The 26,566-nt window shown below is 46.3% G+C and overlaps 2 protein-coding genes and 1 long non-coding RNA gene across 8 annotated transcripts in view; 1 reads left to right on the top strand and 2 right to left on the bottom strand.

Moving 5' to 3' along the window:
• The window catches only part of LOC115174974 (probable palmitoyltransferase ZDHHC14), a 34,690-nt gene extending 23,951 nt beyond the window's left edge, over positions 1–10,739 (bottom strand). For 2 of the 3 annotated variants that reach the window (XM_029734054.1, XM_029734055.1), the window contains exon 1: positions 9,386–9,630. In XM_029734054.1, the coding sequence (XP_029589914.1) occupies positions 9,386–9,630 (245 nt within the window). Of the gene's footprint in view, positions 1–9,385 lie in introns of all 3 variants that reach the window. The other variant, XM_029734056.1, reaches the window with a different exon arrangement.
• Positions 10,740–10,929: 190 nt separating this feature from the next.
• On the top strand, positions 10,930–11,394 carry LOC115174975 (uncharacterized). The gene is made up of 2 exons (XR_003871889.1): positions 10,930–11,026; positions 11,179–11,394. It is a non-coding gene; the product is annotated as an uncharacterized LOC115174975 (long non-coding RNA).
• Positions 11,395–18,246: 6,852 nt separating this feature from the next.
• LOC115174973 (AT-rich interactive domain-containing protein 1B) overlaps positions 18,247–26,566 on the bottom strand; it is a 94,484-nt gene continuing 86,164 nt past the window's right edge. For all 4 annotated transcript variants that reach the window (XM_029734050.1, XM_029734049.1, XM_029734051.1 and 1 more), the window contains 6 exons: positions 25,355–25,511; positions 24,805–24,921; positions 24,573–24,660; positions 22,015–22,780; positions 21,440–21,570; positions 18,247–21,190 (listed from right to left, as the gene is read on the bottom strand). In XM_029734050.1, coding sequence (XP_029589910.1) covers positions 19,457–21,190; positions 21,440–21,570; positions 22,015–22,780; positions 24,573–24,660; positions 24,805–24,921; positions 25,355–25,511 — 2,993 coding nt within the window. In that variant the 3' untranslated portion in view covers positions 18,247–19,456. The remainder of the gene's footprint in view (positions 21,191–21,439; positions 21,571–22,014; positions 22,781–24,572; positions 24,661–24,804; positions 24,922–25,354; positions 25,512–26,566) is intronic.

Genomic DNA, 26,566 nt, shown 5'->3' with positions numbered 1-26,566 from the left:
ACATCAGAGTATTTTTCAATACACCAAAACGCATAGTAAGAACCCTAGTAGCCTAATATCTCAAAGACTAGTTGATAAAATGTTCATAAGAAAGAAATGAAATTCTAATGGAAATGTTTCACAATGATGTCATTAGGCAGAGCAGGCAACAGATGGCACACAGACAGCAGAGTTGGGGACAGATATGCAGGGACAGACTGGCAGAGACAGGGAGTCTCAGGTAAGTTTGTTGAGTCTTTGTTTGGCAACATTATGAAAGGTTCTCAATTTTTTTGACTTGTAAAATAGGAACATAATTGGAAAATGCCATGGATACCCCCACTCTCAACTTAAACTGGTGACTGAACTAAGATTTGTTAAAGGCAATGATATTGCTGTTGTGATTAGTTGTGTAGTTTTGGGTACCAGTAGTTAGGAGTACGGCAAACACCTTATTTCTTTGGTTCCTCAATATACATTTACCATATTACAATGTAGGCTATGTGTTACAGCACTACTTTTGGTGTCCCCCTCAGGAATTGCTCTTGAGAAAATTTCATGTAATTGTCCCCTCCAAAGTTGATATCAGATTTTCGCCCCTGCCTGGGTCTATAGCAGCACATACTGTACATATGGCAATGGTATGGAGTTATGTGCATTTTTCCATACAAATGGACCCATAGGGCTATGGTCAAACGTAGGGCACTACAGCCTCCTGAGTGGCGCAGTGTTCTAAGGCACTGCATCGCAGTGCTAGAGGCATCACTACAGACCCTGGTTCGATCCCAGGCTGTGTCGCAGCCGGCCATGACCGGGAGACATATGAGGCGGCGCACAATTGTCCCAGCGTCGTCAGGGTTATGGTAGGGTTTGGTTAGCCGGTATGTCCTTGTCCCATCGTGCTCTAGTGACTACCTGTGGCGTGCCGGGCACATGCATGTTGACTTTGGTTGCCAGCTGTACACTGCTCACTTAACCCGGCTAGCGTCCAGGTTAAGTGAGCAGGTGTCAAGAAGCAGTGCGGCTTGGATGGGTTGTGTTTCGGAAGACGCATGGCTCTCGACCTTCGCCTCTCCCAAGTCCGTACAGGTGTTGCAGCAATGGGACAACACTAACTACCAATTGTATATCACAATATTGAGGGTAAAAAGTAGTGCACTATATAGGGAATATAATGCCATTTGGGAGACAGCCACTGTGGAGCTTGCAAGTTAAGCATTTCACGGTACTTGTGCACGTGACAATAAAACTTGAACTTGAGTGAGAGGACAACTTGAGTGAGACTGGTCCTATGGGTTAGTAAGGACAGCAGCCCCAGATGCTGTTATTCTTGGCTTGGTGGGGAAATTCCTAAATTACTCCACTATGGCTCCTCTCAGAGGATCTCAATCATTTGCAGATCATGGTTGCACGCGAACTGGCACATAGCGCACTACATTTGACCAGAGCCCATAGGACTCTTGTCAAAAGAGTCCTATGGGTACCATTTGGGACATAAGCCCAAAACAAACATTTTTGGAAAGATTTTGGAAGTTCCTACCTGGTATTATACAGGGGGTCATAGATAGGTATTAAGATGGCGCCGACAGACGTAAGATGGCGCCGACAGGCATGGCAGCTCAGCTTCTAGCGCCTAAGCAACTTTGTAGTATTTTATTTTATTGTGTGTTATTTCTTACATTATTAGCCCAGAATGTTTTTTGTGTTATTACATACTGGCGGAAATAACTTTTGGATATCAGAGAATCGGTAACTCACAACTATTACAACCAGGATTACAACTTTCCCGATTTGGATCCTTTGTTCGTGCCCCCCATGGCAATTGAACTTATCCCTGAGGCTGCTCCAAGACGCCGCCTGGGGAGAAGAGATATTCGGAGTGGACTTCTAGTCCGACTCAGGTGGCGTGCACATCATCCACCGCTTCAGAGTATATTACTCGCTAATGTTCAGTCTCTGGACAATAAAGTAGACGAGCTCAGGACGAGGATCTCCTTCCAGAGAGATCAGACGGCATCCCTAGCTGCGTCCTCAGAGCATGCGCAGACCAGCTGTCTGGAGTGTTTACGGACATATTCAATCTCTCCCTATCCTAGTCTGCTGTCCCCACTTGCTTCAAGATGTCCACCATTGTTCCTGTACACAAGAAAGCAAAGGTAACTGAACTAAATTATTATCGCCCCGTAGCACTCACTTCTGTCAGCATGAAGTGTTGAGAGGCTTGTTAAGGATCATATCACCTCCAACCCTCCAACTTACCTGACACACTAGACCCACTTCAACTTGCTTACAGCCCCAATAGATCCACAGACAATGCAATTGCCATCGCACTGCACACTACACTATCCCATCTGGACAAGAGGGCTACCTTTGTAAGAATGCTGTTTATTGACTATAGCTTGGCCTTCAACACCATAGTACCCTCAAAGCTCATCATTAAGCTCGGGGCCCTGGGTCTAAACCCAGCCCTGTGCAACTGGGTTCTGGACTTCCTGATGGGCCGCCCCCAGGTGAAGGTAGGAAAACACCTCCACTTCACTGATCCTAAACACAGGGGCCCCACAAGGGTCCGTGCTCAGCCCCCTCCTGTACTCCCTGTTCACCCATGACTGCGTGACCACGCATGCCTCCAACTCAATCATCAAGTTTGCAGACGACACAAGTAGTAAGCCTGATTACCAACAATGACGAGGCAGCCTACAGGGAGGAGGTGATGGCCATGGCGGAGTGGTGCCAGGAAAATAACCTCTCCCTCCACGTCAACAAAACGAAGGAGCTGATTGTGGACTTCAGGAAACAGCAGAGGGAGCACGCCCCTATACACATCGACGGGACTGCAGTGGAGATGGTGAAAAGCTTCAAGTTCCTCGGCGTACACATCACTGACAATCTGAAATGGTCCACCCACACAGACAGTGTGGTGAAGAAGGCGCAACAGCACCTCTTCAACCTCAGGAAGTTGAAGAAATTCTGCTTGGCCCCTACGACCCTCACAAACTTTTACAGATGCACATTTGAGAGCATCCTGTCGGGCTGTATCACAGCCTGGTTTGGCAACTGCACCGCCTGCAACCGCAGGGCTCTTCAGAGGGTGGTGCGGTCTGCGCAACGCATCACCGGGGGCAAACTACCTGCCCTTCAGGACACCTACAGCACCCGATGTCACAGGAAGGCCAAAAAGATCATCAAGGACATCAACCAACTGAGCCATGGCCTGTTCACCCCGCAATCATCTAGAAGGAGAGGTCAGTACAGGTGCATCAAAGCTGGGACCGAGAGACTGCTTCTAAACAGCTTCTATCTCAAGGCCTTCAGACTGTTACAGACTGTTATTTACTGTTAAGTAGCCATCACTAGCCGGCTACTACCCGGTTACTCAACCTTGCACCTGAGAGGCTGCTGCCCTATATACATAGACATGGAATCACTGGCCACTTTAATAATGGAACACTAATCACTGTTTACATACTGCTTTACTCATTTAATCTGGATATACTTTATTCTATTCTACTGTATTTTAGTCAATGCCACTCCAACATTGCTCATCCTAATATTTATATATTTCTTAATTCCTTTTAGATGTGTGTATTGTTGTGAATTGTTAGATACTACTACACTGTTGGAGCTAGGAACACAAGCATTTCCCTTCACCCGCAATAACATCTGCTAAATGTGTGTGTGACCAATAACATTTGATTTGAATTAGAAAAAGGATTGGGAAGCATCATGTCCATGTAATCCGTTAATATTTTGGTGGGCACAATATCCAATCAAAATCTCTTAACCCCACATCTGTTCCCTAAAGTCTTCTATGGGTTGTTGCAATATTGGACATCAAGATCCCCATTTAATGAGTGAGGCATGTTGAGCGCAGGTTTGAGTAATTGGTTTCAGGTTATAGTCTAGGCATAAAACTATATTAAATATTTAAAGGTACTAGCCATGAAGTGAAAATCCATGTTTTTATTCACTTAGCATAGTCAGTGTGAACTGATATGAGATCTGTATGGCTGCTACTTTGGCTCTGTGTGGCGGCTACGCTGGAATTGAATTAGACTGAAACTCAGATCTTATCAGTTCGTCATGCTGGGATTGGAAATAGCTGCAGCAAGTTTCCAAGTAGTCCTGTTTAAAAAATGTCTACCATTGTAGACTAGAGGAGATTATCGGCCAATGTTGTTATTGGCATTGTAAAGAAAACATGGATAATTGTCAGAGGGCTGGCTTGGAGAGCTGGCACACAGTGGAGGGAAAGGTTGGGGTAGGGTCATGGTAGAGTGATTCTTTCACTCTACCTGCACTTCACTATCCCACTGCCTTTGGAAATACAAAGACTATGCCATTGGTAAAGACTATGGAATCTGGATAGTATTGGATACTGTACTGAAAAAAAGTGTCTGAATGAAAGCTTGAAAGGTAGACTAGCAGTTAAGAGGGTTGGCCCAGTAACCGAAATGTCGCCGTTTCAAATCCCTGAGCCAACTCTGTGAAAAATCTGTCTATGTGCCCTTGAACAAGGCACTTAACCCCTAATTGCTCCTGTAAGTCACTCTGGATAAGAGCGTCTGCTAGATGACTAAAATGCAAATGTTGGAGATGTGTAAACATTCAGGCATGAGTTTCTCATTTTGTTTTCTCAGGCTTTATACAATGCAATGAGTAACCAGAAGTTGATCCATTCCAAGGTTGAATCACGACACAATTCGTCCTTGTTATGTTTCATTGGCCCATTTGTCCAATGTTTCCCAGGCAAATCCCAGAGCATGTTGGACTATAAATGGATGAATGTTTTGGCTGTAGTTTAGAGATGCTCTCCGTTCTGGCTAGAGGAGTGCAATTACTTTAGTCTTATCTTTAGTCAAACACAACAAACAGAGACCAAGTCTGAGTCCCAAATGGCAACCTATTACCGATGTAGTGCACTATATAGATAACAGGATGCCATTTGGGATGGAGACCAAATCAAACTGGAACAATTGGTGACTCTTCTCCAGTTGCCTTGGAGATGCAGGCTGTTGGTTCGACAGGACACAAAGAGCCTAAGAGGAAACTGTTACCATGGAAACGGGAACACTCGGGTGCCATGTTTTGGAAGGTAGGGAACGTGGGAGGAATAAAAGGCAACAGAGAAGGAAAGACGGGAGGGAGATGGGTAGACCGATCGGAAAATATCTGTCAGTCATCTCCCAGTTCTCTTTAAATATTAGGATCGGTATCACTCTCAAATGAATGAATTTGCATGTCATAACAGTGTGCCTATGAGCTGTCCTTCAAATGTATAATTGAAGACATCTGCATATCTGACTGACTTACATCTGTGGCATTTCATCACTCAATGAATAGCCTAGGCCATTGAATTACAGGCTTGTCTGCTTAATGACTAAAATGGAAATGTTCAGGCAAATCCAAAATGTTTATGAATTTGAACCCATCTTGATTGAAAGATTGCAATTATATAAACCTTTAAAAATTACCCTTTGAAAACCTGCAGAAGCTTAGAGAGCCACGAAAACATTTCAGACCTTCAACGTGAGAGACAGGATCCCAGAGGATGACTATGAGACTCGCTGTCTAAGTTGAAAGGATGGTTTGTCCTGTACCCCCGACCCCGCGGACTGCACAACCATCACAAGACCTCCTTGTGTTCATATTTCTCAATATCTATGCATGTCAGAGCCCTGGAAAACCCAAATGAAATACATCAGCCCACCAAGGTATGCATTCACCTGACCCCAAAAACAAGTAACTCATTAGTAATTACTATCACAAATATCTTTCCTGACCAATGAGGATTGAGAACCATTAGGTTTCTGCAATGTTTGGAGCTCTGCTCACCCAAAGTTTGACACTTGACTGAGTGGAGTAAATTCCATCTGCTTGGCGAAAACTAAGCTCTGTGACCATTTGAAAAGGGGGGGGGGGGGTCGTTCCACCTCAAAAAGCACAGAAAATTGGATTTCGACACCCACCATCTCAGATTGTTCAAAAATGTTTCTGTTGTTAGAAACAGATACAATTACCATTCCTGCAACATTATTTTGTTGAAATATAATAATTGATTGAACCCAAATTGGCCATTTTAATTTATAGGATTAATATAATATTCAATAAATATACAGTGAGGGAAAAAAGTATTTGATCCCTTGCTGATTTTGTATGTTTGCCCACTGACAAAGAAATGATCAGTCTATAATTTTAATGGTAGGTTTATTTGAACAGTGAGTGACAGAATAACAACAAAAAAACGCATGTCAAAAATGTTATAAATTGATTTGCATTGTAATGAGGGAAATAAGTATTTGACCCCTCTGCAAAACATGACTTAGTACTTGGTGGCAAAACCCTTGTTGGCAATCACAGGGGTCAGATGTTTCTTGTAGTTGGCCACCAGGTTTGCACACATCTCAGGAGGGCTTTTGTCCCACTCCTCTTTGCAGATCTTCTCCAAGTCATTAAGGTTTCGAGGCTGACATTTGGTAACTCGAACCTTCAGCTTCCTCCACAGATTTTCTATGGGATTAAGGTCTGGAGACTGGCACTCCTTTGTTGCCTTGGCCGTGTGTTTTGGGTCATTGTCGTGCTGGAATACCCATCCACGACCCATTTTCAATGCCCTGGCTGAGGGAAGGAGATTCTCACCCAAGATTTGACAGTACATGGCCCTGTCCATCCTCCCTTTGACGCGGTGAAGTTGTCCTGTCCCCTTAGCAGAAAAACACCCCCAAAGCATAATGTTTCCACCTCCATGTTTGACGGTGGGGATGGTGTTCTTGGGGTCATAGGCAGCATTCCTCCTCCTCCAAACACAGCGAGTTGAGTTGATGCCAAAGAGCTCCATTTTGGTCTCATCTGACCACAACACTTTCATCCAGTTGTCCTCTGAATGATTCAGATGTTCATTGGCAAACTTCAGACGAGCATGTATATGTGCTTTCTTGAGCAGGGGGACCTTGCGGGCGCTGCAGGATTTCAGTCCTTCGCGGCGTAGTGTGTTACCAATTGTTTTCTTGGTGACTATGGTCCCAGCTGCCTTGAGATCATTGACAAGATCCTCCCGTGTAGTTCTGGGCTGATAGCTCACCGTTCTCATTATCATTGCAACTCCACGAGGTGAGATCTTGCATGGAGCCCCAGGCCGAGGGAGATTGACAGTTATTTTGTTTTTCTTCCATTTGCGAATAATCGCACCAACTGTTGTCACCTTCTCACCAAGCTGCTTGGCGATGGTCTTGTAGCCCATTCCAGCCTTGTGTAGGTCTACAATCTTGTCCCTGACATCCTTGGAGAGCTCTTTGGTCTTGGCCATGGTGGAGAGTTTGGAATCTGATTGATTGATTGCTTCTGTGGACAGGTGTCTTCTAAACAGGTAACAAGCTGAGATTAGGAGCACTCCCTTTAAGAGTGTGCTCCTAATCTCAGCTCGTTAACTGTATAAAAGACACCTGAGAGCCAGAAATCTTTCTGATTGAGAGGGGGTCAAATACTTATTTCCCTCATTAAAATGCAAATCAATTTATAACATTTTTGACATGCGTTTTTCTGGATTTTTTTGTTGTTATTCTGTTTCTCACTGTTCAAATAAACCTACCATTAAAATTATAGACTGATAATTTATTTGACAGTGGGCAAACGTACAAAATCAGCAGGGGATCAAATACTTTTTTCCCTCACTGTGGTACCGAACATCCAATTTGGATCAAACTTTATTTCTAAGAATGAATTAGACATGAGGAATCCAAAGAAATAGCCAAAAGCCACCCATGGACCCCCCAAAACCTACACCAATCCTACCCCAACAACGAGTATAAAGTATCAGTTCACTATGTCTGACAAGTAGTATGGAGCTGCGGCTCTGAGTATTGTTTCCTCATCCCATGTAGTGTATTCTCAGTGAATTTGGTGATGTTTTTTCATAAACAAGCATCAACCAGTGGGTCTTGCAGCAGGTATACAGAGATTACCAGTTCACAGAGGAGTATAGAGTACAGTGATGTGTCCTATAAGGAGCATTGGTGGCAAATCTGATGGCCGAATGGTAAAGAACATCTAGCCGCTCGAGAGCACCCTTACCTGCCGATCTATAAATTATGTCTCCGTAATCTAGCATGGGTAGAATGGTCATCTGAATCAGGGTTAGTTTGGCAGCTGGGTTGAAAGAGGAGCGATTACGATAAAGGAAACCAAGTCTAGATTTAACTTTAGCCTGCAGCTTTGATATGTGCTGAGAGAAGGACAGTGCATCGTCTAGCCATACTCCCAAGTATTTGTATGAGGTGACTACCTCAAGCTCTAAACCCTCAGAGGTAATAATAACACCTGTGGGAGGAGGGGCATTCTTCTTACCAAACCACGTGACCTTTGTTTTGGAGGTGTTCAGAACAAGGTTAAGGGTAGAGAAAGCTTGTTGGACACAAAGAAAGCTTTGTTGTAGAGCATTTAACACAAAATCCTGAGTATAAGACTGTATCATCTGCATATAAATGGATGAGAGAGCTTCCTACTGCCTGAGCTATGTTGTTGATGTAAATTGAGAAGAGTGTGGGGCCTAGGATTGAGCCTTGGGGTGCTCCCTTGGTGACAGGCAGTGACTGAGGCAGCAGATTTTCTGACTTTATACACTGCACTCTTTGAGAGAGGTCGTTAGCAAACCAGGCCAAAGACCCCTCAGCGACACCAATACTCCTTAGCCGGCCCACAAGAATGGAATGGTCTACCTTATCAAAAGCTTTGGCCAAGTCAATAAAATAGCAGCACAATATTGCTTAGAATCAAGGGCAACGGTGACATTATTGAGGACCTTTAAGGTTGCAGTGACATATCCATAACCTGAGCGGAAACCAGATTGCATACTCCCTAGCTTGTAGGCACAAACTCTTTCTATATAAAGGTAGACAATTAGCTACATTCATAAATCAGTGGGGTCTGTGTATCAAATGACACCATATTCCCTACATAGGGCACTACTTTTGATCAGGGCCCAGGTCAAAAGATGCACATTGTATAGGGAATAGGGTGCCATTTGGGACGGAAAAGGATTAGAGGGGTAGCAAAAGCAAAGTGTGTGTGTGTGTGTGTGTGTGGGGGGGGGGGGGGGTTCTGACATTTTCTTTTGGTATATGTGTCATTAGTTTTCAAGATATAAAACTTTCAAAATAGAGCCATTATACCTGCTTTATTAAAAAAAAAATGTTGAAGGTATATAACTTGAAAACTTGATTGCTGACATGAAAAACATTTTGAGACTATATCGCCAATGAACTAATGAAACAAATACCAAAAGATAGTTTTAGGTTTAAATTTCCTTTAAGTTTGGCACACTTAAAAACTTTGGCAGTATTTTAAAAACGACTGTTCACACCTGTAAATGAGTTCTTGCATGAGCTACTGTAGTGTAATTTGCACTTACTCGAATGCGAAGAAAAGCCCGCTGGTGACCATGATGAGGACCAGGGTTAGGTAGAAGACCCCGGTCTGTCTCGCCATCATGACCCTTCCATTACAGTAGAATCTATTTCGGCCAGGGAAGATCTGCCACTTCCTGCGGGGAGTCCTCTTCTTTTTGTGCCCGGAGGTCTCCATAGACGATGAGTTGTGCGTGCAGATCTGATTATACTGACATTCTCGCACCGGCTCATCAAGTCCGAGATGCATCTGTAAATAGTGCACCTTGCAAAACAATACAAAGAATTCAGGGGCAGCTGATAAATGGGGTTAAAGACGTGCTCCGTGCTTGTTCCTGATCCTTTGGCACAGTGATGATGTAATGCTGTCAGAAAATGTACATTTCTGTACAATACATTGCAGTACCAAAAAAAATCTTAAATACTTTTTCAAATAAGTTTCATTTTCTGGACGTGCATCCTCCTGAATTTGATCAGCTATGCCACTTTGTCAGTGTGAAAATAAACATAGCCTCAATTGTTTGAATAACACTTCCATTGTGTTTTTAAAAACTGTAACTGTAGCTAGTAGCGAGGTGTTACTGGCCAGACTTATGTAAACACAATGCAATCAAAAAATGTGGAGGACGCGAGAAGAAACCCAGTCATAAAGACGTCCTTCGAGTGTCCTTAAAAGAGAATAATGCTTTTCACATTTAAGTGCAGAGAAGATATATGTCAACCAATCGTTTAGCCACTCGGTGTATAAAAATGCAATTCTCCAACGAGGATATACGCAAAATAAAAGACGAGCATTTTACTGCGGAATAGCGCCGATTTGATTTTCTAGAGGTGCACGGCTCTCGAATCAAGCCGCCAGTACAATAACGTCGTGTCCGCGGTCTTCGTTTCTCAAAGTTCTCTCGATTCGGTAAAATAATGATTTTATAGTGTTGTTGTGGAGACGCGTAATCTTATGTTCATGCCTTCATGGTTTTGAAAGCAGAGACATTTGTATCACTGCAACAACAGCTCGCCACCCGTTGCCTGTGTTGCGGCTGCCTACAGTACAACGGTCCCAACAACAAACACATGCGCGCACACGTTAGTACTGCCATGGGAATTGTAGTATCGGTATTTGTATTTAAGATGGAGTATACTACTCTCAAATCGAAATAAACATCCTAATGTTCAAATGCATAGTACTGAATAAGTATGCTACAATTGATTTTCGTGGCTCCAAAAATGTGTATGTAGATAGAGTAGTTTAGAGCGAATTAAACGTTCCTAGCTGAGCATGTTTCCACCGTAATTATTTAAGTGTCGGACAAACAAAATGACCGCTTTGAAAATAAACACGACTTTGAATGTCACAGAAAACGATGAGAAACTACAGCTAATGAAAGGCAAGCGACTACTTATCTATCGATCGTTGTACTGTTTGTGAATATAATAATAGCCGTTTTTGTATCGCTATAAATGTAGTAGCTACTGTAGCTAGCTAATTGTTTACTTATACGACAAATTCTTGTGACCCATAAACAACGTCCCATTATCCTTTTTCAGGTGCAGCTTTCCTGACGACTGTCGCCTCTGCTGGGATGATTGCAGGATTTGGCTCAACGTTAGTCTTGGCCAAGAAAAATAGTCCGGGATAGTTCAACAAGGTAGCTATGATTGATATAGGCTAGCATTACATCTATGCAATTTACCGTTAGATGCCTGTTAGCCCTGACCGATGACAGAGTGACATTATACTGGTCCACATAATCTGACTACTAACGTTAATTGTCTAAAATGTATTGCATTTCTTGCATAGCCTCCCTGGATGTATGGCAATTTTATATTATGAAGAAAAACGAATTGCTCGCGCTGAAGACGTATCTCGGTCCGCTGATACAGGACTAGTAAAGGTCCAATGCACTACTTTTGTGATTTGAAATTAAAACATGTATTTGGATGTTTACCAGCATTTGTAACTTGAGTCTGAATAAAACATTTCATTTGATAATACTTATGGAATATAAAAAAACTTGCTTGATATGTTTTCCAGTTTCTTTGAAAATGCAACTTATTTCTATGTGAAATGTAATGGTCAATTCATTCCTTTTGAGTAGATGCTCTATCCAGAGCAATTTACAGTAGTGAGTGCATAGATTTTCATGCATGGTATAAACAGCTCTACAGCCTTCATTGTCATGCACAGTCAGTACACAACATTATGCTCATGATGTCTTGGCAGGATCAGATGGTGACAGGTGTCCCAGCAGGGTCAGACAGCCATGGAAGTACAGTCTACAGAGCTCTGGTGAATTTTGCAGTATATTATAATGAGTGAAGGGATACAAAGTCACATCTTGAGTTGATGGCTGGGCTACAGTCTGGGAATAATGGTCATTTAAATTATTGTACCTTTGATTCTATTCTTGGATAACATTCATGTATAAATGTACACCAAGGTAGTTATTTGTCATGTCTCATCTGAGCAGGATCAGATGGTGACAGGGGTCTCAGCAGGATCAGATGGTGACAGGGGTCTCAGCAGGATCAGATGGTGACAGGGGTCTCAGCAGGATCAGATGGTGACAGGGGTCTCAGCAGGGTCAGATGGTGACAGGGGTCTCAGCAGGATCAGATGGTGACAGGGGTCTCAGCAGGATCAGATGGTGACAGGGGTCTCAGCGTGGTCAGATGGTGACAGGGGTCTCAGCAGGATCAGATGGTGACAGGGGTCTCAGCAGGATCAGATGGTGACAGGGGTCTCAGCAGGGTCAGATGGTGACAGGGGTCTCAGCAGGATCAGATGGTGACAGGGGTCTCAGCAGGATCAGATGGTGACAGGGGTCTCAGCAGGGTCAGATGGTGACAGGGGTCTCAGCAGGATCAGATGGTGACAGGGGTCTCAGCAGGGTCAGATGGTGACAGGGGTCTCAGCAGGATCAGATGGTGACAGGGGTCTCAGCAGGGTCAGATGGTGACAGGGGTCTCAGCAGGATCAGATGGTGACAGGGGTTTCAGCAGGGTCAGATGGTGACAGGGGTCTCAGCAGGGTCAGATGGTGACAGGGGTCTCAGCAGGGTCAGGCAGCCAGGGAAGACCAGTCTGACGGTGCGGAGGTGAACTTTTGCAGATACAGCACTTTATTCTCTCTTTGCAACAAACACTGGACAAGCCAGAAGCTTCAAAGATTGAAACTATTTTAAGGCAGTCTGACAAACATCTATAAAGTTGATTTTCAAACTCTATCAAGGGTTGATAGGCTTTTCCCGATGACACAAAACATGTACAACAAAAATGTGAGAAAGACCTGGGAGACATTATTGATGATGAATTGATACATATGTTTGAATGCCCATATTCATATAATCTCAGACATAAATTACTGCAGTTTAAGACCTTCCACAGAATGTACTATATGCCAGTGAAACTGAATATCATGCAGTCAGAAATGTAATTCCTCTGCTGGAGGTGTAAAACACAAAAGGGGACATATTTGCATATGTTCTGCTCTTGTGAAGGTTGGCTGAATTCTGACAAAAAGTATGTTATTTTATCTCAGCATGTCTACATACTCTCCTTTCTCCCTGTTTTTGTTTGCTTGGAAATGTTGATACTGGGGACTTATCAGAAGAAACTGTAATGTAGCGTTTATAGCAACTAAGAAATCCATTGCCATTAATTGGAAGGTTGGTTATCCTCCCACAATGTCACAATGGATGGCAGAAGATTAAAGGTATACTGTGCAACTTTCATAAGGTCTGCTTATATGGAATACTGTACAACGCAAGGAGTCTGTATTGAAAACATGCCCACGTCAGGGGAGATACCTATTTAGGCAATCCCTAGCTGCTGGGCTGCTCAGTCCTGGCCCTGGGGGTCTGCCTGGCCCTTGGTTGTCACTCTGGACTTGGCCTAACACACCTGAAACCAATAATGAATGTTTCACTAAGATCCTAAAGCTGAGTGGGGTGTGTTGGGTTGGGGCACTGCGAGGCGGTGGACCCCTAGGGACAGGACAGGGGCGATCCAGCTATATTGTGTGAAAGTAAAAAGAGCTCTACAATACTGTTAGGCCTATGATATGAATTACAGTGCCCTCTGAAATTATTGGGACAGTGAAGCATTTTTTCTTATTTTGGCTCTATACTCCAAAAGTTTGGATTTGAAATCAAACAATGATTATGGGGTTAAAGTGCAGACTGTCAGCTTTCATTTGAGGGTATTCATCTATATCGGGTGAACCGTTTAGAAATTACAGCACTTTTTGTACCTAGTCCCCCCATTTTAGGGGAGCAAAAGTATTGGGACAAATTCATTTTATGTGTATTAAATTAGTAAAAGTTTAAGTATTTATCATATTCATAGCACAAAATGACTACTACATCAAGCTTGACTCTACACATTTGTTGGATGCATTTGCTGTTTGTTTTGGTTGTGTTTCAGATTATTTTGCGCCCAATAGAATTTAATGTATTATGTCATTTTGGAGTCACATTCATGTAGAAGTGTTTAGATACTTATTTACAATAAGTGACCACAAAAGGGACATATACATATATTTCTTTTAAAATGCAGGAAATGAGCTTTTGTTGCCCAAAAACTCTCACCAGGTTATGCCCCTCCCCCCACTTCTAAAACCAAAGTTGCACCCCTACTGTTTATGGCTGTAATGATGGTTACGTTTGCGAAGCGATTGTGTGCGTGTGTTCACGTGTGCATGTGCGTGCACTGGGTCGTAACCTTTGAACCACTCCTTTTTGGGGGTCGTGGGGCAAAATATAGCGCTCTACTTCTGACCACGTCCCATAGGGCTCTGGTCAAAAGTAGCACATTTATGGGATAGGGTGCCATTCAGGACAGTAACAGATCCTGAGCTTATATCACTTTTGAAGATACAGTGAGGGAAAAAAGTATTTGATCCCCTGCTGATTTTGTACGTTTGCCCACTGACAAAGAAATGATCAGTCTATAATTTTAATGGTAGGTTTATTTGAACAGTGAGAGACAGAATAACAACAAAAAAATCCAGAAAAACATGTCAAAAATGTTCTAAATTGATTTGCATTTTAATGAGGGAAATAAGTATTTGACCCCCTCTCACTCAGAAAGATTTCTGGCTCCCAGGTGTCTTTTATACAAGTAACGAGCTGAGATTAGGAGCACACTCTTAAAGGGAGTGCTCCTAATCTCAGTTTGTTACCTGTTTAAAAAGACACCTGTCCACAGAAGCAATCAATCAATCAGATTCCAAACTCTCCACCATGGCCAAGACCAAAGAGCTCTCCAAGGATGTCAGGGACAAGATTGTAGACCTACACAAGGCTGGAATGGGCTACAAGACCATCGCCAAGCAGCTTGGTGAGAAGGTGACAACAGTTGGTGCGATTATTCGCAAATGGAAGAAACACAAAAGAACTGTCAATCTCCCTCGGCCTGGGGCTCCATGCAAGATCTCACCTCGTGGAGTTGCAATGATCATGAGAACGGCGAGGAATCAGCCCAGAACTACACGGGAGGATCTTATCAATGATCTCAAGGCAGCTGGGACCATAGTCACCAAGAAAACAATTGGTAACACACTACGCCGTGAAGGACTGAAATCCTGAACTTCACCGCATCAAAGTGACGATGGACGGGGCCATGTACCGTCAAATCTTGGGTGAGAACCTCCTTCACTCCTGCACATTAAGGTCCAGGAGTGACCTAGCCAGTCTCCAGACCTTAATCCCATTGAAAATCTGTGGAGGCAGCTGAAGGTTCGAGTTGCCAAATATCAGCCTCAAAACCTTAATGACTTGGAGAAGATCTGCAAAGAGGAGTGGGACAAAATCCCTCCTGAGATGTGTGAAAACCTGGTGGCCAACTACAAGAAACGTCTGACCTCTGTGATTGCCAACAAGGGTTTTGTCACCAAGTACTAAGTCATGTTTTGCAGAGGGGTCAAATACTTATTTCCCTCATCAAAATGCAAATCAATTTCTAACATTTTTGACATGCGTTTTTCTGTATTTTTTTGTTATTCTGTATCTCACTGTTCAAATAAACCTACCATTAAAATTATAGACTGATCATTTCTTTGTCAGTGGGCAAACGTACAAAATCAGCAGGGGATCAAATACTTTTCTCCCCTCACTGTATACTTGGCAGAGCAGCACAGTTGTGCCTTTGTTTTTTCATTCTATTTTAAGCTGAGGGCCATCTTTGTAAACTTCCATCTCAGCCAAATATGCCTTGTAAAGTGGCCAAATTAGATTTAGCGTGTTATGAGAGGTATGCGGTTGTGAGGTCACAGTGGCTGAGAAGCTTCACTCACAGAGGATATGGCCTGTAGACAGCCCATGACCAGACGAGATTGCTAGGCAGCTACTGACTTATGAGGCACTGTAAAGAGCTGATACCAAGGCTAGTTTATAATGGAACCAGGGCTGTCTCTGGTATCTCACACATGAATCTGGTATCTCACACATGAAGTTTGCAGTAGAACTGTTATGACTTACTGCTGTTTTTTTCGTGGTACATCATTGGTTTACCAGAAATATGTGTAGTATTCTCAGTTAGCATTATAATGCAACACCAAGGACAGGCAGTTAGCATTATAATGCAACACCAGGGAGAGGCAGTTTGCATTATAATGCAACACCAGGGATAGGCAGTTTGCATTATAATGCAACACCAGGGATAGGCAGTTTGCATTATAATGCAACACCAGGGATAGGCAGTTAGCATTATAATGCAACACCAGGGAGAGGCAGTTTGCATTATAATGCAACACCAGGGATAGGCAGTTTGCATTATAATGCAACACCAGGGATAGGCAGTTAGCATTATAATGCAACACCAGGGAGAGGCAGTTAGCATTATTTTTTATGTTGATGCACACTGACTAGCCTACACCAAACCACATCGCTTCCTCTCAGATTTTTACCCTTCCAGGAAGAGCTGCTGAGTCTCGCCGAACTCTAATTATAGCTAATGAAATGAGCAGGCCACTTAAACACATGGACAATAAATACATTGAGTTTATATTGTTTACTATTACGTCTGTTTTCTAGACAGCTTGTTCAGTCAGGCTGCGTCCATAATGGCACACTTCTCCTTCCAGTGCACCAGAACCCTGGTCAAAAGTAAGGCACTATATAGGAAATGGGTCCCCCTTTTATACGCTACCTTGAAATGCAGCTCCTCCAGGGCAGGCAGGGCTCTACAGTGCAACCATTTTACTCGCATATGCGCCTAAATATTTTACCAGTGCGCCTAGAAAATTAAGGATTCTAGCTTTATTACCTCAAATATTTTTTCATTGTGCTCTTAAATTTCTTTGTGTACCTACATTTTTCAACTTAGTCACACACATGCTCCTTGTAAAAATAAAAATGTCAGCGCGGAGCCCCGCCAGCGCAGAGCCCCGCCAGCGCAGGTTTAGTGTTTGTTAGCCACCCTGCAAACTGGAATCCATCTAACAGCTTCCACCTCTTTAAATGTTTTCTGCTCACTGGGTTGACTCAGTTTGGGCCCACGTGTGAAGTACATCAATGTCACGTCAAGCATGTTATCCAGGGAACGATGGACTGCACTGCCTATAGCACCACTGCACAAGGTGAAAACTGATTTTGCTAGTGAGTGGATTTGAGTTTAGCTTATAACCATGAGCAACTCGTGTACCTCAATGTCACCTCAAGTGTGTGTTCAAGCGAACGATGGCCACCACTGCAGTACCGGAGTCAGGGGCGTTCCTGGCTCTCCGGGCCCTGGGCTGGGGCTCGCTCTACGCCTGGTATGGAGTGGACCTGCTCAGCATCGCAGTCTGGAAAGCCATGGGGGTGCAGTCTGTTTTCCTGGCTATTCCAAAAAAAACGAGGAAGGACCAGCCAACTCAGAGGAATGGGACACCATCTTCAAGTCTAAAGAGGACTGAAGGTCTAGACTATAGTCTAGACTATATTAATGCTGCTCTCAGCCAGGGTGGGAATAAGTCACTGCAGGACTTAACCATTACTGTGGGATGGGCAGTCAGTTGGTCACTGTGCTGAGAAGGAAATTAACTTGTGGTCCAGTCACTCTTCACTGATGCTCATCTGAAGCCTATGAAGAGAACACCCCCTGTCTGAAGGAGGAATTTTGAAACAAATTACTGTTGGACTGAGGCATCATGGTTCATTTAAACTCCTTTGGGTCATCTTAAAGGCTTACTATGTAAAATCACAGGAGCCCTGGACTGTCTTGTACTGTAGTTAGCTTAAACACCAACCGGTTTGTGCTCGTTGAAGACAGTGAAAGCTGTGCAGCTGAATGTAAGGCGCCATGCCTGGTTTCTCTTAAACGGATTGAACCATCATTCAATGTAACACCTGTAAGTGTTTGCCGTTAGCTATTCCCATAAAAAACAAGTATAAAAATGAGAACAGACCTGAACTATCTTAAACTGGGCCCGGCTAGCCATATAACAAGGAATGTGTAAAAATACTTGTCTGCGCGTCATCCTCTGTGCTTGTGACGGCTGCCCCTGATGTTTTCCTGCACATTTAGCCCAGATAATCAAGTTGAAAGAGCGTGTCATGCAAACGTTGATGCCACAGCCGTAACCTGGAGCACGGTCAGTTCAGCTGAAGTCTGACACACTTCTCTACGTAAGAGGATCTTCTGAGGACTTGAGTTTTATTTCTGTCGTGCATAGAATTCCTTCTCTGCTAAATTACAACTGTACTCGTCTTCAGTCTGATTGGTTGCAGTTATGAAATATAACATGCCATTTAAGCAAACGTTTTTACCCAAAGCGACTTTTAGTCACGCGTGCATACAACCACAGGCATACGAAAACACTTTGGCCATATTCTGCCGCGGGCCTCCTGTTCACAATGTCTGGACAGAAGAATCAAAAACACCTTCAGTGCTCAACCAAAATTCATGTACGTTTATTCTTAACATGTGGAACATAGAATAGAGATTTTATACTGAATAAACAATGTAAAGTTGATCAAATGAAAGGGGGAGAAGTACCCTATACGTAGAGTTACTGTCAATCAGGCATGTTATATAACATTGTTATTCTGGAATACAGTTCTGCCCATCATGGTCTGTTAGCTAGCTGACTGTACAATCTAAATATGTTTGTCTTTTCATAACCAAAACTAGAGCAACCTCATCCCTATATGTCCTTAGACCTGTCCCAGTCAGAATATAATTCATAGGTTTTTAAATACATAAAATGAATAACCTCATTTGAAGTGAGTAACTAAATATTCAGTATTCAAATGAGCAGTAATAATAATTCTAAAAGGTCATTATAATTATCAACTACCATCACTTATCTATACCACATCTCTTGGTGAAGAAACCAAATAGGGCTGTCAATGTACATCTATATACAAATGGGCTTATAGATAGAAAAGGACTGATGGAAATACTGTGTTGCTATGGTTACCAGTAAGTCAGCTGAACTGGGTGATTTGTCTCTCTGTTATACTGGTATGGTAATATTATTATGATGCAATACTTGGTCAGTTGCCTGTGGTCAAAAGTCATCCACATTTGTTAACCCCCCCCCAACAAGCTTACTAAATCCTATTGCACAATAGGGTCCCCCCCCCAGAACAGGATATATGATGTACTGTTATATATTCAGAGTAAAGTCAGTGTTTTTTTCTTTACCTTAATACACGATAAAGAGGTCTACCTACAACATGATTCACAATTTAAATAAGTCTGCTTCCCCCTGCAAAAAAACACCATCAAAAAGATCCCATACAAACAGCCACATACAATAAAAATGAAATGTAAGCACAAGACCCCAGAACTAAAGTACGTTACCTTTCATTGGCTGCCAACTTTGGTTAAAACAAAAACGAAGCGACAAATAAAAATAGAAAAAATGTAAAATACCAAGTATTAAATATTTTATTAAAATTATTTAAAAATTCCAAATGAAGGTTGTGATTTGGGCAAAGGAGCTATATATATATATATATTTATTTGTAAAAAAAGAAAAGAAAAGTGTCCTTTTATTTAAATAAAAATATAATACCACCCACACCGATGTGTTCACTGTAGCCTGGTTGTCAGACCAACGCCCCCTCCCTCTGTTTCTTTGCCTGTGGCTGTCACGAGGAGCGTCCAATCTTAAACAGTACTTCACACATGATGGCCGCCACGGCTGAGCTCAGCACAGAGGACAGGGAGATATCCAGTAGCCTGCTCTCGTAGAGAACCAACTCTGTCCGGTTCTCCTTGGCCATGGCCAGCAGAGCTTTGGCGGCCCTGCACATCATGTTAATGCTGGGGGGTTGGGGGTGTGGTGCTGGGTGTAACAGGCTGTGGGGTCCCTGCTGGTGCTGGCACATGGCCACGCAGTCCTCCAGGAAGCCGATGAGTATCCCCACGCTGCCCTTCTGCAGGGCGATGGCGCGCGCCGCGGTTGGGTCCCCCTGCGCCAGGTTAGAGAGCACAGCCACCGCCATCTCCCGGCACACTTGGGACTTCCGCTCACCCACGTGGTGCACCAGGGTGGCGTAGAGCTTCTCCTGGCGGCTGAACGGCGGCGTGGCCAGCAGCAGGTCCACGTTGTTGTCCTGGATGCTCAGCTTGCACAGGCACTCCAGCACTAGTCTCTGGGGGGTGAGGGAGGAGGAGCAGCCCGCCGTGGTGAAGGGGTCCTGGGCCTCGGCAGAGGGACACACCATCCAGTGGAGTAGCCCGTCCAGGATGGGCAGACAGATGCTCTCTGGGTAGAGGGACAGGTCTAGTTGACCTGAGATGTTAGCCAGGGTGACCAGAGTGTTCTCCCTGAGGGCTGACAAACAGTCCCACCACCACTCATCCTTGCTGCAGGCCTGGCCCTGCTCCTCCTCTCTCTGGTAGCTGGGGGGCGTCTTCCTCCTCTGGGGGTGCAGGTGGTGCAGCAGGACCAGCCGCCCCAGGATCAGCACCAGGCCAGGGTGGCAGGACATGTCGTTGTCATTCCCCGGGATGAAGGAGAGGCCGCGGACGATGTTGGAGATGCAAACGCAGCGGCGGGCCAAGGCGTCCTGCCAGGGTTCGGCCGTGGAGAGGGGCGCCTCGTCCCAGCAGCGAGGCTCGTCCTCCAGCAGGGTGAAGATAGGGCTCTGGGTCTGCGTCCCGGGAAGACCGTTCCTCTCTGACAGAGAGCCTGGCCAGGCACTCAGCATATCATCCATGGTGGCTGTCTCAGTCATGCTCTTCTCTACAACAGCCTTCCTCCTTCCTTCCTCCTCTGTCGTTTCTGTCTTCTCCTCTACCTGATCTTTCCTTTCTGTAGGCTTACTGTTGGTCTCCTCGCCACGTCTTTCAAAGTGTGTCTGGATGTGGGCCGTGGAGTCCCCTCCTCCAGCCTTCCAGTGCAGCAGGCCAGAGGTGAACCCCCTGGGCAGACTGAGCTCCTGGTCCCCCTCCACCTGGTCCCCCTCCACCTGGTCCTCCTCCACCTTCACAGGCAGCTTGTCGTACTTACTGGCCTGTTTGGGCTTTGGCTCTGAGGGCTGGGATTGTTCAGTGGCGGCACCCTCCTTTTCCTCCCCCTCTACCATCTCTTTCAAAGTCACCTCCACAGGCTCTTCCTTCTCCTCTGGGACCGCCTCCTCTGTGCTGCCGTTGGCTGTGGTCTTCTCTGGCCCAGTCTCTTCTGGCCTGCTGTCCCTCTGCTCTTCGTCTAACTGGCTGTCAAGCTCTGCAACGGAAAGCTCCTCTTCCTGGTCTGTGATTGGTCCGAGCAGCATCTTCTGGCCCTCGGTGCCCACCTCGTACTCATCCAGGATCCCAAATATGGAGATCAGACTCCGGCGAAAGTAGTCCACTATCAGCTCCAGGAAGCCAGGCAGCTGGGGAAACATGGCATATCATAGAGGTTAGGTGGCTCTCTGAAATGATTATGTGGAAGACTATTAGAGAAGGGTTTGGTTAGGGGTATTTGTCCTTGAATCTAGTCATGGTCCAATAACCACACCACTGAGAATGAAGCCATGCATTTGACATGGTTTACTATGATATACTATAGATATTGGAAGTTTCTATCATTCTCATGGATATCATTGGACATTGTATGGATATGGTTTGTGTAGCACCGTCACCTGTGACAGGGTGAAGGAGGACACGGTGCTGTCGTCATACAGTAGGATGTTGATGGTGTCCAGCGCCCACGTGCTCTCAGCCAGCAGACCTGACTTCAGAGACATCATCACACGCCACGCCTCTGGGGTTCCTGAGGTTAAGAGGTTACAGTTCCGAGGTCAGAGGAGAGACGAGGGTTGCATCGAAAATGGCACCCTATTCCCTATCTCGTGCACAACCTTTGACCAGGGCCCATACATTTTTAAATGTAACCCTTATTTAACTAGGCAAGTCAGTTAAAAACTAATTCTTATTTACAATGGCGGCCATTTCAGATGCATGCATTATGAATTACCTGGCTAATGCTCTATAACAGTTTCCCCAACCCTGGTCCTCCAGTTTCCCCAACAATACACATGTTTACTGTAACCCTGGACCAGCACACCTGATTCATCGTGTTAACTAATCATCAAGCCCTGAAAGAGTGTGATGACGTGTGTTTGTCCAGGGCTACAATAAACCTGTGTACTGTTGGGGGTCCTAGAGGACCAGGGTTGAGAAACACGGCTCTATAATAACAAGCTAATTCTCCTACCGGTCTCCTTGGAAGTAAGTCTGCGTCGGACCTTGAGTTTGGGCAGGGTGGCCTCCACAGACCCCGTGGGGAAGCTGATATCTCTGTGGAGAGGTAGAATGCTCTGCCCTGTCATGCCCCCATTGTGTGAGCCTGACATGGACCCGGGCATCCCTGCCTTCTTCAGAGAGGCCATGTAGTGGCCCCCGTTGTTGGGGGAAAGGGGTCCGGGTCCCCCCATGGGCCGGGCGAAGGGGCTGGGGGCTCTAGCGATGTGGTTGGCCATGGCAGGGTTAGACTGGTAGGAGGAGGGGGGCTGTCGGGAGGCCATGGAGGAGGAAGAGGGGCATGGGTATGGGGACTGGCGCCATTGGCCGTCCTGGAGGGCCCTTCCCTCTGGGTCATCCCCCGGACCCCGGCCCATAACAGGGTAAGGTGGCCCCTGGCCCTGTCGGCCGGGGTAGGGCCCAGGGTAGCCCATGTCTGTCCTGGGGTGCCACATGTTGGCCTGGGGGCCCTCTGCAGAGGCTCCGGGGGGGAAGGGAGGGCCTCCGCTCATCATGCCATGTTGTTGGGGCCCCTGGATGGCTCCCATGCGGTCTCGGCTGTAGGAGTAAGGGTACTGGCCCTGCATGGGCCTGTGCTCTGGCCCCATGTAGCCCCCTCCATACTGGCGGTGCATGTCTGGCTGCTGCCCTCCGTACTGCTGCATGTCGTAGGCTTCACCCTCATGGCGCTTAGCAGGAGGACCGTACATCCCCTCTTGTCCCACTGGCCTCTTATAGCCCTGAGAGGGAACACAGAACTTTATACGTTAGATACTGCAGTTACAAAGATGACCTTTTATTGATGTCTCTGGCTCCTCTCTTCCTCTCCCCAACTCTCTGGCTCCTCTCTTCCTCTCCCCAACTCTCTGGCTCCTCTCTTCCTCTCCCCAACTCTCTGGCTCCTCTCCCCAACTCTCTCGCTCGCTCCTCTCTCCCTCTCCCCAACTCTCTCGCTCGCTCCTCTCTTCCTGTCCCCAACTCTCTCCCTCCCCTCTCTTCCTCTCCCCAACTCTCTCCCTCCCCTCTCTTCCTCTCCCCAACTCTCTCGCTCCTCTCTTCCTCTCCCCAACTCTCTCGCTCCTCTCTTCCTCTCCCCAACTCTCTCGCTCCTCTCTTCCTCTCCCCAACTCTCTCGCTCCTCTCTTCCTCTCCCCCTCTTCCTCTCCCCAACTCTCTCGCTCCTCTCTTCCTCTCCCCCTCTCCCCAACTCTCTCGCTCTCCCCTCCCTTCTCGCTCCTCTCCCTTCTCGCTCCTCTCCCTCTCGCTCCTCTCCCTCTCGCTCCTCTCCCTCCCCCCAACTCTCTCGCTCTCCCCTCCCTTCTCGCTCCTCTCCCTCTCGCTCCTCTCCCTCTCCCTCCCCTCTCTTCCTCTCCCCAACTCTCTCGCTCCTCTCCCCAACTCTCTCGCTCCTCTCTTCCTCTCCCCCTCCCCCTCTTCCTCTCCCCAACTCTCTCGCTCTCCCCTCCCTTCTCGCTCCTCTCCCTCCCCTCTCCTCTCCTCTCGCTCCTCTCCCTCCCCTCTCCTCTCGCTCCTCTCCCTCCCCTCTCCTCTCGCTCCTCCCTCTCCCCAGCTCTCTCGCTCTCCCCTCCCTTCTCGCTCCTCTCCCTCTCGCTCCTCTCCCTCCCCCCAACTCTCTCGCTCCTCTCTTCCTCTCCCCAACTCTCTCGCTCGCTCCTCTCTTCCTCTCCCCCTCTTCCTCTCCCCCTCTTCCTCTCCCCAACTCTCTTCCTCTCCCCAACTCTCTCGCTCCTCTCTTCCTCTCCCCAACTCTCTCGCTCTCCCCTCCCTTCTCGCTCCCCTCCCTTCTCGCTCCTCTCCCTCCCCTCCCCTCTCCTCTCGCTCCTCCCTCTCCCCTCGCCTCTCGCTCCTCCCTCTCCCCTCGCCTCTCGCTCCTCCCTCTCCCCTCGCCTCTCGCTCCTCCCTCTCCCCTCGCCTCTCGCTCCTCCCTCTCCCCTCGCCTCTCGCTCCTCCCTCTCCCCAACTCTCTCGCTCCTCCCTCTCCCCAACTCTCTCGCTCCTCCCTCTCCCCAACTCTCTCGCTCCTCCCTCTCCCCAACTCTCTCGCTCCTCCCTCTCCCCAACTCTCTCGCTCCTCCCTCTCCCCAACTCTCTCGCTCCTCCCTCTCCCCAACTCTCTCGCTCCTCCCTCTCCCCAACTCTCTCGCTCCTCCCTCTCCCCAACTCTCTCGCTCCTCCCTCTCCCCAACTCTCTCGCTCCTCCCTCTCCCCAACTCTCTCGCTCCTCCCTCTCCCCAACTCTCTCGCTCCTCCCTCTCCCCAACTCTCTCGCTCCTCCCTCTCCCCAACTCTCTCGCTCCCTCTCCCCAACTAGCAACAAGCCATGATGTTGGAGTTGGACAAGGTGGAGTAGAAGCCAATGATGATTACTTACTGGTAGACCGCTATCGCAAACCCAGTTTAGACTTTACTTTGCATTGAAATGGCCAAGTTAGCCTGTTTTCCATCTGTTCAAGTTTCAGTAGATGAAGCACAGTGCCCTCTAGGGGCGGGAGGCTTGAGGCTGGGTCTGACCTGTTGTGGGTACATCCCAGGCTGGTGAGAGCCATAGGGCATGGGGCCGTGAGGGTACTGCTGCCCATAACCTTCATGTCCAGGAGGCCTACAAAGGAAGAGGTACACACTCAGTCAGAACACAAACTATGCATATGTAGGTAGCTTTATAAATAATAAGCTAATTTAATGAGTCACTACATGGAAAACCAACAGTTTTTATGCATCATTCACAGATCATGACACGTCTTACCGCTGATGGGGGTATCGGTTGGCAGAGTACATGCTTGGGTCACCGCTGGAAGGTACCATGTTGTTCTGACCCCCAGGGGGAGGCACACCCCCCTCCGAACCCATCACATGGTCTGGTCTGGTGGGTAGGAGGACAATTATGAGCAGCTCATTCGTGGCATTTATATTACTGTCTGATGAAAGTCTCAGATTGAAACATCAAATGTTTTTGACTTGGGATTTACAATGAATCATATATTTTTATAATAGAGTGCCCCGCCTCAACTTCTGATCCATCATGTGATTATTAAGAGAGCACCTCTATTCCAGTTGTTTAAGCATGAAACACCCCTTTTCCTACACAGGGGAATTTCCCCAATCACTGCCCTGGAGAATTGGGATATTTTTTTGACCAGAGGAAAGAGTGGCTCCTACTGTCTCCCATCCATGGGACCAACCAGGACCAAACCTGCTTAGCTTCAGAGACAAGCCAGCAGTGGGATGCAGGGTGGTATGCTGCTGGCACTCAGTAAACGTATTTACTATAGAATGTTGGCTATTAAGAAACCCACCTCCTGTCGTAGCCAGGCCCGTAGGGGTACTGTGACCGCGGGCCGGGGACCATACCCATCCCTGGCATGACTCCTGAGGGAGGACCGCGGGGGTACATGTCCTGCATGGCACCGCTGGGCATCTGACCTGGTCTATAGGGATCACTGCCCCCTGGCCCTGTGGAGAGAGAGAATAGATATTGTATGTACAGTGGATTCGGAAAGTATTCAGACCCCTTCACTTTTTCTACATTTTGTTACGTTACAGCCTAAATGGATTAAATAAATGTTTTTACTCAATCTACACACAATGCCCCATAATGACGAAGCGAAAACAGGTTTTTAGAAATGTTTGCAAATGTATTACAAATAAAAAACTGAAATACCTTATTTACAGAAGTATTCAGAACCTTTGCTATGAGACTCAAAATTGAGCTCAGGTGCATCCTGTTTCCATTGATCATCCTTGAGATGTTTCTACAACTTGATTGGACATGATTTGGAAAGGCACACACCTGTCTATATAAGATCCCACAGTTGACAGTGCATGTCAGAGCAAAAACCAAGCCATGAGGTCGAAGGAATTGTCCGTAGAGCTCAGACAAGATTGTGTCGAGGCACAGATCTGGGGAAGGATACCAAAACATGTCTGAAGCATTGAAGGTCCCCAAGAACACAGTGGCCTCTATCATTCTTGAATGGAAGAAGTATGAAACTACCAAGACTCTTCCTAGAGCTGGTCGCCGGTCCAAACTGAGCAATCCGAGGAGAAGAGCCTTGGTCAGGGAGGTGACCAAGAACCCAATGTTCACTCTGACAGAGATCCAGAGTTCCTCTGTGGAGATGGGAGAACCTTCCAGAAGGACAACCATCTCTGCAGCACTCCACCAATCAGGCCTTTATGGTAGAATGGTCAGACAGAAGCCACTCCTCAGTAAAACGCACATAAAAGCCCGCTTGGAGTTTGCCAAAAGGCACCTAAAGGACTCAGACTATGAGAAACAAGATTCTCTGGTCTGATGAAACCAAGATTAAACTCTTTGGCCTGAATGCCAAGCATCATGTCTATAGGAAACCAGGCACTGCTCATCACCTGGCCAAGACCATCCCTACGGTGAAACATGGTGGTAGCATCATGCTGTGGGGATGTTTTTCAGTGGCAGGGACTGGGAGACTAGTCAGGATGGAGGGAATGATGAACGGAGCAAAGTACAGAGAGATCCTTGATGAAAA

This window comes from Salmo trutta, chromosome 35 (genome assembly GCF_901001165.1).
Source record: "Salmo trutta chromosome 35, fSalTru1.1, whole genome shotgun sequence".
Lineage (NCBI taxonomy): Eukaryota > Metazoa > Chordata > Actinopteri > Salmoniformes > Salmonidae > Salmo > Salmo trutta.
Note: the sequence above shows the minus strand (reverse complement) of the source record. Positions and strands in the feature narration are given on the sequence as shown.